Here is a 13,535-nt window from a genome sequence, read left to right as displayed (position 1 = left end):
TACTGTTAAGATTAAAACATTTAAAAAAAGACTAGCACACACTTTTTACATGTCAAGAGTTGCAGAGCATTAGGAGGGTACATGATAGTCTATCAGAAAGCTTATGGAGCCCCTTTCCTAAAATTACAAATGCCCTCTACCCATCCCATTTAAACTCAGTGTTAATTATGGCAGTATTTAATAGGTGAACATTTAGAAGGGGAACCTCTGCTTTTTAAGAGATTAACTGGGTACTTTTCGAACCCACCATGACAAAATATAAAAAAGTAAAGAACTTTTAATAAAAACGATTGACTCCGTTTGAAGGTTAACTGACTTCCATTTAGCAAACCTGCCAGATTAAGAGAAATTTGAGATCCTTGTAAAATTAACCACTTAAGCCCCATGGCATACTGAATGTTGCCCATTAGTAGGCTACGCTACAGCACACCTGCCTACTTCTACTTCCACCAGGGGATGTGTGTGCTTACCAAGTTAGCTGTGTTTGCTTCCAAACCTATTCATACCAGTTATTACCATTAATATCATTCTTTCACTGAAATGAACATTCTGAAGGCTCAAAACTGCTGTACATTAACTTCTCAATGTCATTGACACGTTCTGTGGTTTTAAGTGAAATAAATAACAAAACCAATTTTACCCCAGGCTAATTACATAAACAAAAGTGGGCTCCTATGGTATCTCATCAATGTTAAGACAAAACCATGGTGAATCAAACGAAATTACTGAGGGTCTGCTATAATTAGATGTAGACAAGTCAAATGTTAAGACCAAGGGAAAAATAGTCAAAATCTAAGGTCCTGTATTCCAGTTGTTTTACCAAGAAATTTTTCTTTCCATGTAAAAGAAAGTGAAACTGAAATTTATACCCCATGTATTACACAGGAAGACAGGTGGTAATAAGGAACTCAAAGAAAAGGCAATGGTTCTCAATATCATTTCATAATGCCCCATTTTAACCAAATTTGATTAAGCAACTACCAGGTCTCTTATCCAGTGAGACCCTTTTCTTATCCAGTGAGAGTTTTTATTGTAATTACAAACATGATTAAAAGCATTCAAGAGCAGCAATAAAAAATTTCGCCCCATCACAATTCAATTTGAAATGGATGAGAAAAATTCCTATCAAAAAACCCAGTTACAAACTAGAGAAATAAAATGATAAAATTGTAACTTACCTACAGTGGCTCTAATCAAAGGAGAGGAGTCACCAATATTGTTTAAACATTCGCTTTTAATAAAGTCTGTTACACCATTTGGAAAGTTCTGAAAATGTGCTTTAACATTATTCTTCAAAATGAGACCACTCAATGATCTTGTGGGTTCATCTGTAGTAAAATAATGATAGCATTGAGTTTTAAAGTAGTTTTCATTTTAAAATGTACCATGAACAGTTGACTTTAAAAATATTTATATTCAAAAGTTGTTTGTAACATTCCAATAATTTTGCTGTAACCAGGAAAAAAATATCACAAATGATTTCAAAAGATTAGCTCCATGATTTATAATTTATAGTTCAGGGTTTCTCAACCTTGGCACTACTGACATCTTGCGCCAGATAATTCTTTGTGGTGGAGGCGCTGTCCTGTGCACTGTGAGGTGGTTAGCAGTATTACTGGCCATAGACGCCAGCATCATCTCTCCAAGTTGTGACAACCCAGGTAAAATGTTTCCAGGTAATGTCGAATTCTGGGGGAAATGGAGGAGGTGTTAACAGGAGAAGAATTAATTGCACTGGGTTGAGAACCACTGATTCAGTTTGAGAGTTAATGTAGTTTATATATGGCCTCTGTACTCAAGCTTTATTGAAACCTGATATAAACATCAAATTAAAGATCTGAAGTATTAGTCACTAATATCCCATTAAAAAATTAAGTGGACAAAGAATATATGGGATCACTTTCCAATACACATAATTGCTGTTCACTCATTTATTATCATGTTTTTCACTTGCCTCTGAGCTAAAAAAAAAAAAGGGGGGGGGGGTAAAACAAGTTTTAAATTTTCCAAGTTTAAAAACAGAATTTACTTCAGAAAAAATTAAATCCAGAGATGGTGTGAACAAATTCTCAAGAAGCGATCTTATACTCATAGTATATAACTGATTCACTGCCAACTGGCATCACCATCAACAATACAAATAGCGAACATCGTCTGAATGTTTATCAGGTACTAAACACTGCTAAGTGCTTCTGCTTTCCAAGTAGTTTGTATTTAATCCTCACAACCTCATGAGACAAAAATTATTCTCACCGCACAAATAAAGAGACTGAGACCTTTGCCAAAGCCCCACAAGGCTGCTAAGAGGGGAAGCCAAAATATCAACCTCAGGAGTCTGGTTCCGAAGACTACGCTTGATGCACTGTATAGTTTTACCCTCCTTGAAAGCCCAGAGGACATGAAGAGCTGGTGCGTTAAACAGAATATGCTATTACAGTACTACTACTTCACATACCTTACTAAAAAACAAAATACCCCAAGCTTGTTCTATTAGTAGTGTGCTCCTAAAGTCTGACTGGCACCGAAATCTTCAATGGTAAGACACAGGGAGAGGCAAAAAGATGGCACAGTTTCTTTGCATATATTCAGGCCATCGCAGCAAAATAGCCAAAGAGGTTTTGTCACCATTTAAAAACTTCTTCCCAGTTTCAATTACAACCCATTCCAATGAGTAGATTAAAATGAAACAAAAACACTTCTAACTTCAGTTTAAAACTGCCATAAAATAAATAGCGAGATATTTAACCTCCTCAAGCAATAAACTTTTTTGCCTTAAGTTAGCCCACTAATTCAGTCATGTAATTTTATTTTAAATGGCCTATTTGTTTACAAGAAATACACTATTGTTTACAAGATGAGTTTCAATAACAAAGTAAAATTATTTAAAATATTTTATATTAAAGTATTTATTTTAATTAAAATTAAAAATATCCTCTCTAAAATCTATTTAAAGGAGCCATGAAGTAACCACTTCCTTTTTTTTTTTTTTTTTTTTTTTTTAATCCTCACCCAAGGATGACAGAGAGAAACATCAACTGGCTGCCTCCCCTACACACCCCAACCAGGGATCAAATTCCAACCTGGATATGTGCCACGACTAGGAATCGAACCCGCTACCTTTTGGTGTTGGGATGATGCTCCAACCAACTAACCCACACCAGCCAGAGTACCACTTCCTTTTTGTAAAGAAAGTAAGGCTTTACTTCACTGGGCCTCAATTTGCTCATCTGTAAAGTGAGGAACTAGATGAGCTCATTTCTGAGGTCTCCTCCAGATTTAAAACATTACTACACGATTCAGTGTAAACAAATACACATGAGGAATGGTGAAGACTACTAAATAAGTATTTTCTTTTAAGATGTTACTTATGTTTCTTCTCTAATATGATGGTCACAACTTTTTAAATAGAAAACTAGATATAATTAACTTCTCCAAAATAAATAAGTAAATGAAGAAACATCAATTATACAAACATAAAGCTCCTACTATGTCCTTCAAAAAAGTAACTAATGAACAGAGGAAATACATTTTAATCAGTGTCAGGAAAATCCACAATTTTGTGGTTGTGTAGCTAAGAGGTATTTTTGAAGGCAGTTACACCAATTTCTCTTGCTATTTGAATAAGTTTGTCTGCTTTTTCAAATACTTCTGATGTATTTCTTTATACCCCAAGAAAGCTTTAAGAAGGAGTATAATATTTTAACCATCTTAATATTTGGAATTTAGGATGAGGACATGAGAGTAGACAGTTGGTGAAATAAACTTAAAATTTTCAAGTAAAAACAATTATAGTTTAGAAAAAGTCATTTACTAAATAAGTTCTTTTAAAACCAAATAGCCCTGATTTAATTATAAACTACTGTAGTATGTAGGGAAAATAAACTTTCTGTATAAGAAACAGTGTATCATAAGTATGCTTAAACTAGAAATATTAATTGCTGAATTTAAAGATACGCTGATGGGATTTCTAATTTCTTAAAATGAAGATTTAGAAAGTTTTAAAGCTTCTATTACATCCCTCCTCAGCAATTAAAACCCCTACAATTAACTAGAAAATTATTTGAAAACAATTCAAAATAAGTCACTCTGCTGTGCAGGGGTTATTAAAATCTGGATACCTTATTAGTGAGATTTTACCACACATTTAGGCCATTAACCAACTAGAGCTTGGAGCTCAAACCTTACAGATGGTCTGGTAGTCTAACACAGGCATTTTAGAGTTGAAGAAAGAGAGGTGAAATCAGTGTCTGAGTCTGAGACTACTTCCCAACTCCAAGTGCTGTGTTTTTACTAACCACACTATGGCTTCTGAAACACTCATCACTGGATAGGATATTATAATTTTTATATTTACAGGCCAGTCGGTTGCTTAATACATATTTGAGCATCTTCTATATCTGACAATGTTCCAAAAAGGAAATACTCAAAACTCAAATAACTCTACGAACACCTCTCATTACAATGTAAGGTCCATGAGGGCAGAGATCCTTGCTTACTGCCCCTGAGCCTACATACTACCTGGCAAAGAGGTGTATTAGGAAAAAAAAAAATCAAATGACTGTCATTTAAAAATCATGCAAGTTCTCAGGCTTTAAACCGTCATAGAAGTTAAGTTTAAAATGTGTAGAATAGTTAATGTGATGTGATTATAACTGATATTTCATTTTTTCATCTTGGTTATATGAACTTTCAAATCTTTTTTTTTGAACACACATATATTCAGTCAATTAGTAAATCCTGCATTCATTCTGTATGTTAAAAGGAGTAAATCTCTATGATATTCTTATACAAGGATTGAAGCTAAACCCCAAAGTAGACTTTGCAACACTCTTTTCATTTCCAAGAATCAGGAAATTTATTATAAAAACACTCGATTAACAGCTGATGCTTGTTAATAAGCATCTAATTACTTAGAGTGGTAGTAGTAACTCAAGTCTGTTTACTCCACATCTGTAAAGCAAGTGGTTACTACAATGAAATCCTTTGAAATGAGTAATTCCCAGTATATTTTAACAGGCCTTAAAACGCTTTTAGTAGTTGTTAACACAGACCCTACTTACCTTCAGATTTTAATTTTGTCAGAACAAAAATTAGGTAGTTGTTAAAATCTGGATATTGATTGAGTTGTTCCAGTTTCTAGAACAAACAGTAGTTAAGGAAACTTCTCAGTGTAATCTGGGGAAATAATATAGCATTTTCAATGTAAAATCAAACATTTCTTTTTCTGGTATTTTTAGCCTTGCTTTTTTCAGCATCTCATTAAAATCATCAATACACTATTCCAAGAATACACTTAGTAGTTGTGTTAAACCTCTTAGGTGCTTTTTTGTCTGAAATATTAAACTTAGTATTTTATATCAATTATACCCATTACAACATAAGCCAAATTCCACTTTCATCATGCTCATAATTGCAAAAGTATTTTTCAAAATAGAATTTCTTTGAACTTTAAAAATCCTAACTAGAAGTATTTTTAACTTAAAAAGCACTTTTTATTACTCATTTGTTCTTTAGAATTCAAACGTTAAGATAAAATGTCATTTATACACCAGCGTACATATCCAATTTTATTACATAAAATTAGTGTTACGAAATTACTACACTGCAATAATTTTACAATTGTTTACCACCAAGACCTAACACTCCCAGTGACACAAACTTGCAGGTATTTTATTCTGTTGGCACACAACAGTGACATAACATTGTCTTATCTCTCTTCATGCCCTCTCAACTTCTAATATACTTTTTAATAACATCCCTGATTGTGTTTTAATGGACAGAAATATTCAAATGTTTTTACTCAATGGACCTGTGTTTTTTTTTTTCAAATTAAACCCATGATATAAACACAAAGTACACTGTACTGTCTATTTATTACATACTAGAATATCTCAATGTTATGGTGGTCAAAATGTGAATTAACTACCAAAATCACTATCTAGAAAAATTCCACAGTGTGATACTTTCTTTGACCAAGAAAAATCCAATGATTTCTTTTTTTAGTGAATGGCCAAGACTGAAAGCATGCTGATAGGCTAATAAATTTTTCATAAATACCTGCTAAGGTTTACTTTCTCACAACTGGCACTATCTATCCATACTATTATAATGATCTTTCAAAAAGTGCTCAAGCCTGCATAAAAACACTAATACGTTCCTTTGTAGAGAGACACAAAAAAACAAGGCCATCATTAGGCACTTTGAAAATATAAAGTAGTGCAGATTTTAAAAACTGATCGCCTCTACTTACTGAAATTTAACTTGTCCTGTAGGTAGACGGCATACAATGCTCCAGGCACACAGAATAAACATTAAATTTTATTGTTAGCCCAAGCACAGGCATATAAAAAGTATTTAATACATACTAAAACAAGAAATTTTGATATTCAGTGCTGTATTAAGAATTACAGTATGGTTTGGGGCTTGTCTAACTTAATAACTGTCATATAATTGTCATTAAGTATCAACTTCTATCATTCCCAGAGCTATAACACAGATTAAGACTGAGCCATAATAAGATTAGGATACAAGCTCCAATACACCCCAAAACTATTCTTCTCTTGGTTATTAACAGTATTCAAAAGAAATGGCTTTATAAAAATTTCAAGCAGACCTCCATTTTTAAATGGGCACCGTTTTAACCAAGAAGCTAAGTACTTACTTATCTACTGAAAATTTTAAGTTACAGCAATGAAGTACTACTTAGAAATTTACCGGTGCTTTCTTTTCATGTAATTGATATATATACTTCTCTAGGTACGTAAGTGTGTATGTACACATAACTTCCCTTTTACATGTTTACAACGTAAATAGGCCCAAATTACACTGAAAGAACTGACTTACAAACTCCTAATAAACCAACCAAGAGGCTTTTTCTGCAAAAAAAGAAAGCTGCCTTAAAGGGTTTTTGTTTTTTATTTTATTTTTTTTTAGAATTAACTTCTTTGGTCTTAAATAACAGGGATAAAAAGGTTATTTATGTCAGGTGAATAAATCAGTTTCCTTTATTGGCTCCAAGAATTCACCCGATGCCCACAGTTTAGGGCATGACAAAAAAGCACCTAAGGAAGGTTTTCCTTCTTAACTTTTTCTGTGTCCAAAACCATAGCAATAGGACCGCTACACCAGCAAACTCCGTAAAAGCTTGTATAAGTGAACAGCCTTGAGCCAAAGATTTAAAAAGAAAATCTAATTTGGGAGCCAGGGAGCTTGCAACAGGTGTCAGCATGAACAGTCCTGAGGTGAGGCCTGAAGCTCCCTAATTCTAGGTCTCCAACCCTTCTAGGGGAAGCGCATGGAAGTAACCCCAGGCCCAACACGCCTGCAGTTCAAACCCCGCGCCAGCTCCACCCCATTTCTGGCGGACGCAGCGAGGACGAGCCCCGCCGCTCACACAGCGCCCTCCACCTGGCCTCTCGCTCAGCCCGCAGGCCCCAACGGGCCGAGCGCATTGTGTGGGCCGGGGCCTCGGGGGTCTGAACCCGGGCCACGCCGGCCGCGCCACTTCCCACCCCCTTGGCAGGTCAGCAGTGGGCGGGCAGGAACGTGGCTACCCGACCGGTGCACACGTCGTGATCACGGGCGTCGGCCCGCACCCCTGCCTCGCGCGGGCCGGAAGCCGGCGGCCTCGGCGCCCGGGACGGAGCACAAGGGCCGCGTGCGCGAGGCTACGGGCAGGGGCAGCGGCGGGCGCGCCTCTCCCCGCAGGAGGACGGAGGGCGGAGGGATCCGGGGAGCAAAGGGGGGGAGGGGCGGCGGGGAGCCACCCCGCCGGAGGAGCGGGCCCGCGCCGGGCGAGCTGCGAGGGCGGCGGCGAGGCCTCAGAAAGGATACTTGTTGCACGGTTCTCTGGATGGTGGTGTCTGGAGACTGGGACTCTTTCAGCAGCTGCAGGATTTGCTGAAGCCCTTGCTCGTCAGGTTTCCACTCATACTCCATTTTGGTTTGCTGCAAATAAAGCCAGACACAGGAAGAGACGGAGCAAATGTTACTCCCCAAGCACAGGCCCGTGGGCTCCCCGCGCCAAGCAACGCCTTTCTCCCCGCCCGAACTGCCCCTGCGCTCCCCAAACGCCTCGGACCTTTCTGGACGCCCTGAAGGAAGTCTCGGACCACGAAACCCGGGGAACTGATCCTTGCGGCTCAGCCGCCAATGTCTGCTGCTCCTGCCGCCGCGGCCGCCGAGCGCAAGGAGCCGACCAGACTGAGTCACCGCGAATTTGCAATCTGGCCCCTAGATCCGCTCACGGGAGCCCCCTGGGTCCTAATGCCACGCAGTTTTCTCCAACCCAATCCAACTCGAGTTCTTTTCAGATTATTACTGATTTAAAGGCTAATTAAAAGTCAAATCCTTATCACTTCCCGCGAAACACCTGAAAAGATCTAGTTTTGGTTATTAGTCGTTTTAAGTTAATATGGTGAAAAATGAAGGATGATTCATATAGGAAAAAAAAAGCCTTTATGGTGAAAACTGGATGATAGAAATAAAAAACCACACCCTAATAATTCTCCTGATCGATATCCAATACTTAGAAGAAATAAAAACGTTTACATTTCAATTTGATATAAAATCACTAAATACTAATATTTGGTCTAAAATATAAAAAATGCATTACAATTACAACCCACATCTTAACACTAAATGTTGCATTTATATTTGCAGAACTTGATTTTTAAAATGCATTCTTTCCTAAACTTCAACTTTTGAACTCATTAAGTGAAATAAATTCCATCTGAAATAACCGCTTTTCATACCTAAGGGTTTAGGGCTGAAGGAAAAACAAAAAAATACTGAAATATACAACTGATAGTGTTTAATTTGATTAACGTGTTTTCATATATTTTTAAGATTTGATTCTCTCACTGGGGAGGTATTATTTGCCCCATGTGCAACTATGGGACAAAAAGATATGAGCCAGTTATCGTAAATACAGTAAAGATTAAGAGGAGAATATAGGTTTTTTAAGGTACTAAGAGTTGCATAATCAATTGATACTATTATATCAATGACGGTTTCATTAAAACTAAATGCTTAAACAAAATCAAAACTTAAACATAAAGTGTTAATTATTTGCAAAAACCAAATTGAATCTGCTAAAGGAGATGATTTTTCATGTGGCCCTACTACAGCTGGATGGTTTGACAGCTGAAATTAGTCCCTTCCTAGTTAGAAGTACCTTCTTGGTAGGGGTTAAAAAAAATTACCTGACCTTACTACACCTTTCTCATTAGCATTATTTTTCTTTCCTTTAACATTCCCCCTTTCTTTCTTCACTCTTATTTTCTGCTTAAGGCTCTGTAATCCAGCTTTGCTTACCACCTTCTACAACCTTCCTAAACAATGAACCCCCCCAAAACTGTCCTTATTTAAAACTGTCCTTAAAAAAAAGATACCTGAACATAATATTAATAACATTGTAGTGTTTCTATCCAGTCTTTTTGTGTGTTTATATATACATTATATTTTATAATAGGGTTGTCCTGTTTCTTGCCCAACTTTACATAGTAAATATTTATTTAAAGTATTTAAAAAACATAATAGTATTCCATTGTATTGCTGTGACATAATTTTAATAAATTTTATTGGTACAATATATACACAAACCTGTATCATAAGCATACAACCAGATGGATTTTTATAAAGTGAACACACCTGTATAACCAATGCCCACATCAAGATACAGATTACCTGTACCCAGGGTTTTCTTGTACCCATTCTGTCATCAACCCACCCCAAAGTAATCTCTATAATTTCTATCATTAGAGGTCTCCCCTCCCTCTTTTCTCCTTTTTAACTTTAGAAAGCTTTAAAGTCCTTTCACACCTTTCTCTATTTTTCAAACACACACATAGTTGTTTTTTTAAAGATCGTACTACATTATTAACTGTATAATTTTTTAACATAAATAATATAGCAAAGCCATCATTCCAAACCAATGCATACAGATGTAACTCACATTCTAACAGATCACATTGGTCTTTAGAATCAATAAAACACAATTTATTCAACCATTTTCTGATTGGCTTCTAGGTTGCTTTTACTTTTTTTTTTTGCCACAACTAACACCACAGCAAAAAACATTCTTGTATTAATATCCCTACACAGTAGGGGCAACATAGTAGAATTATTACGCCAAAAGTACGTGTACTAAAAAATTTTGAAGTTATTACCAGATTACTTTCCAAAAAATCATGCAGTTCACACTCACCAATAATATGTTCCCCACATCTCCACCAGCACATTAACTATTTTTTTGCAATCTAATGGGTAAAAATTTAATTTCTCCTGGCACTGGGATAGGGAAGGGTGGGGAACCTAAAAGTCTGAGCCTTAGTTATAAGTTGGAGTTGCGACATGCACATCACACCTGTGGAGGTGACACTGGAAAGCTTATTTAACTCCTTCATTTCCCTCTTGAACAAGAAACTAAAGCGAGGGGTCAGTAGCACTCAAAGGCATCTTTACCATATCCACCCTCGTGATGGCTGTCCCATAATATCCTTACTCCACTTCCTTCTTTATCCCTGCACTCAAATAAACAAAATTCTTTTTTTTTTAAATAGATTAGTATTAAGAATATGTGATTTGATCAGCCTATGGTGATGGGATAAGGAAAATTGAGATAAACTGTTCCCTTACATCTTACTCAAATTATCTGCAACAAAAGGCTCTCAAAAATAATTGGTTGGGAATGTCTTGAAAAGAGATGTCAGGCCACTTTGTACTTCTATACCACGTTTTTTTAAATTGTTGTAAAATATTATTAATTATAAAACTTGGCATTTTAACATGTTTTAATTGTACAGTTCAGTGGTATTCAGTACATTCTCACTGTGCAACTATTATCCATATCTCTAGAATTTACATTTTAATAATCTTTAAAATTAGGAAGAATCTTATTTTAGGGTAGCCAAGCAATCACACATTCATTTAGAGAATGTCTGAAGTACTTCAAGCTAACTAGGCACACTGGAACTATGAGGCAGAAATAATTTAAATAGTAAACTATATCTATATTAATTAAATAGAATATTAAGATTAATATTGGATTTTCTTTAAATATTCCTTTTGCATGTTGAAGACAGATTTAAATGTTTCAAAAGCGGGGGCAGTAGCATATCAAATTTTTCTCTTTTAGAGTACTTAAGTCATGTTGATTGGTCTATAATATTCAAGGGTGACACTTCCCCACCCCAAAAAGTATTTCAATAAGCCAAGAGTTATTTGGACTATCTAGATAGAAAATGGCACCAGAAATAAAAAGTATCCTGCAAGAGGTAAATTACTTAAGATATCATTTTGGGCCATCAGAAGACTAAAATTTAGTGTCCAAACTGTTAAGAATTTAAATTCACATAAAAAAAGGGACTTACTTGAGAATGATGTGAAGTAAAGACTCCAGACTGATTGATAAATGTAAAAATGATCTAGTTTCTTTCTTACTGAAGGGGCTGTGAAATATAGTTTGAAAAGCAGGCAGGAGGTCTGGATCCAACCCACCTAAGTTTAAACCCTAGTTCTTCCACTTAGTAGCTGTGAAAACCTAAACAGTTCATCTCTCTGAGCTGTTCCCCAGCTATAAAATGAGAATATACCAACTCTGTAATAGGATTATAGGCACCTGCTTGGCATATACTATGATTTAAAATACAATAGTTTTAGTTGTTACATCAATGGTTTCTACCACCTGCAAGATAAAATCTAACTTCTATTCAAGGAAGAGGCTCTTCACGATCTAGTACATCACCTCCAGGTACAGCTTTAATATCTTACCACTCAACCTCCAACTTCATGCTCCAGTGGCAGTATCAACTGCACCTTTCATTCCTCTGAGCATATGAACAGGGATGGCTGATCTGGAATGCCCTCACTAAGTGCTGCCATTTGGCAAGCTCCTCTTATTCCTCAGTTATGCTCAACTGTTCAATTTCCAACTATTTATTACAAGTCTTCCTTGGCACTGTAATTGATACTAGATACTATTTCTCTTCTGTGATATTATTTCAGGACCTCCCCACAAGACTAAAGCGTGTGTGATTTTTTTTCCCATTATGTATGGGTAGTTTATAGCTTTTTCCACCTTAGAAAGTGATATTGCATTATAATCATTTCCAGATCTGTTTTTAGTATTAGTTCTTATGTTCTTCGAAAGCAGGGGCAGTGTCCTTTTGCCTTTGTTGCCTACCAGAATTTGACTTAATAGTTGTTGAATAAATACTATTGTTGCCGCTATGAATTCAACTGAGTAAATATTAAGTTGAGCAACTACCATGTGCTCAGTGAGTGTTAAAGATTCAAAGGTCCATAAAATATCCTTCTTGCCCTCACTAAGTTCTCATTTAGTGAGACAGATAGATGCTCTGTCTATGAAGTATGTGAATGAAGTACAATAGGAAGAGGGAGAAAAGCAAATATATTCTGCCAGGAAAGAGAGAAGTGCCTTTCCCCCATCTGGTTCGGAGTTGTTGTTGTTTTTTTTTAATTTCAATTAAATTCAAACAAATATTTACTGAGAAGTCAGATGTTTTCACCTATATGGTGAATCACTATGAATGTGATAAATGTTGCCATCAGTGACGTGATTTCCTATAATGATGAACAACTCTTGGTAGAATTCCAAAAAAAAACCAAAAACAAGCTACAATCTTCCTTCAAGAACACAGTAGTTTTGTTCCTGGAAGACTCAGCATTTAATTAAAAATACTAAAAAAAATTACATGTACAAATGCAAAATTGTGTTAGATTCTAGGTTCTGTCTAGTTAAAAACAGGGTCTTTAAAAGTTAAAAACAGGGTTTTTTTGGTCATCCATGTGACCATCTAGTGGGACATTCAAAAGACATGTAGTGCTTAAGACAATTCTTAATGGTAAACATCTAGCACCCTCAGCCCTACACCCTGAATGACAATAGTACCTCCTAATTAGTAGATCACTACCCACAGAGGGACACTGCCTCAGTGCAGAAGGACTACGGTAGGGAAAGTACCAGAGGCTGTGAGGACATTATGCTAACAGTTATGAGATCAGGAAGGGACTTCCTTGAGAAAGTGACTTTTTACCTGGCATCTAGGAGGAATTACCAAAAAGTGAAAGTGAGAAAAAGGCAACGGCCAGGAAGACCTCACAGGCCATGTTAGGATGTTTGGACTTTATTCTAAGGCTAACAGAAAACTTGTGAAGGGGGTTATAAACTGATAAAATCTATGAGCGAATAAAAATAAGGAAAAGAAGTATTCCTCCTGGGAAGGGGATATGGGAAGAAGAGGTTCATCTACTCATGTTCAGTATTGTGTTAATTTTCTTTTTCTTTAAAGATTTTATTTATTTATTTTTAGAGCGAGAGGAATGGAGGGAGAAAGAGAATGTTTCTCTCGCAGGTGTTTCTCTCCTTCTTTCTCCCACCCTTCTCTCTTTAAAAATCAATAAATCAATACAATCTTTAAAAAAACCCCATCAGGCTGCAATACAGGAAATCACTGAAGGGACAAGAGGAGCCATTGGAAGACCTAACAGTCCAACATTCATTTAAAATAAAG

The 13,535-nt window shown here is 36.3% G+C and overlaps 1 protein-coding gene across 4 annotated transcripts in view; it reads right to left on the bottom strand.

Moving 5' to 3' along the window:
• Nucleotides 1-13,535, bottom strand: part of TNPO1 (transportin 1) — a 90,631-nt gene that overhangs the window by 44,689 nt on the left and 32,407 nt on the right. For 3 of the 4 annotated variants that reach the window (XM_036020392.1, XM_036020393.1, XM_028508411.2), the window contains exons 2-4: nt 7,834-7,947; nt 5,061-5,136; nt 1,179-1,328 (exon numbers count right to left, since the gene is read on the bottom strand). In XM_036020392.1, coding sequence (XP_035876285.1) covers nt 1,179-1,328; nt 5,061-5,136; nt 7,834-7,938 — 331 coding nt within the window. In that variant the 5' untranslated portion in view covers nt 7,939-7,947. Of the gene's footprint in view, nt 1-1,178; nt 1,329-5,060; nt 5,137-7,833; nt 7,948-8,080; nt 8,232-13,535 lie in introns of those variants that run through there. The other variant, XM_028508429.2, reaches the window with a different exon arrangement.

The sequence above is a fragment of the Phyllostomus discolor genome, chromosome 3 (genome assembly GCF_004126475.2).
Source record: "Phyllostomus discolor isolate MPI-MPIP mPhyDis1 chromosome 3, mPhyDis1.pri.v3, whole genome shotgun sequence".
In the NCBI taxonomy this organism is placed as follows: Eukaryota; Metazoa; Chordata; class Mammalia; order Chiroptera; family Phyllostomidae; genus Phyllostomus; species Phyllostomus discolor.
This window is presented reverse-complemented; position numbering and strand designations above follow the sequence as displayed.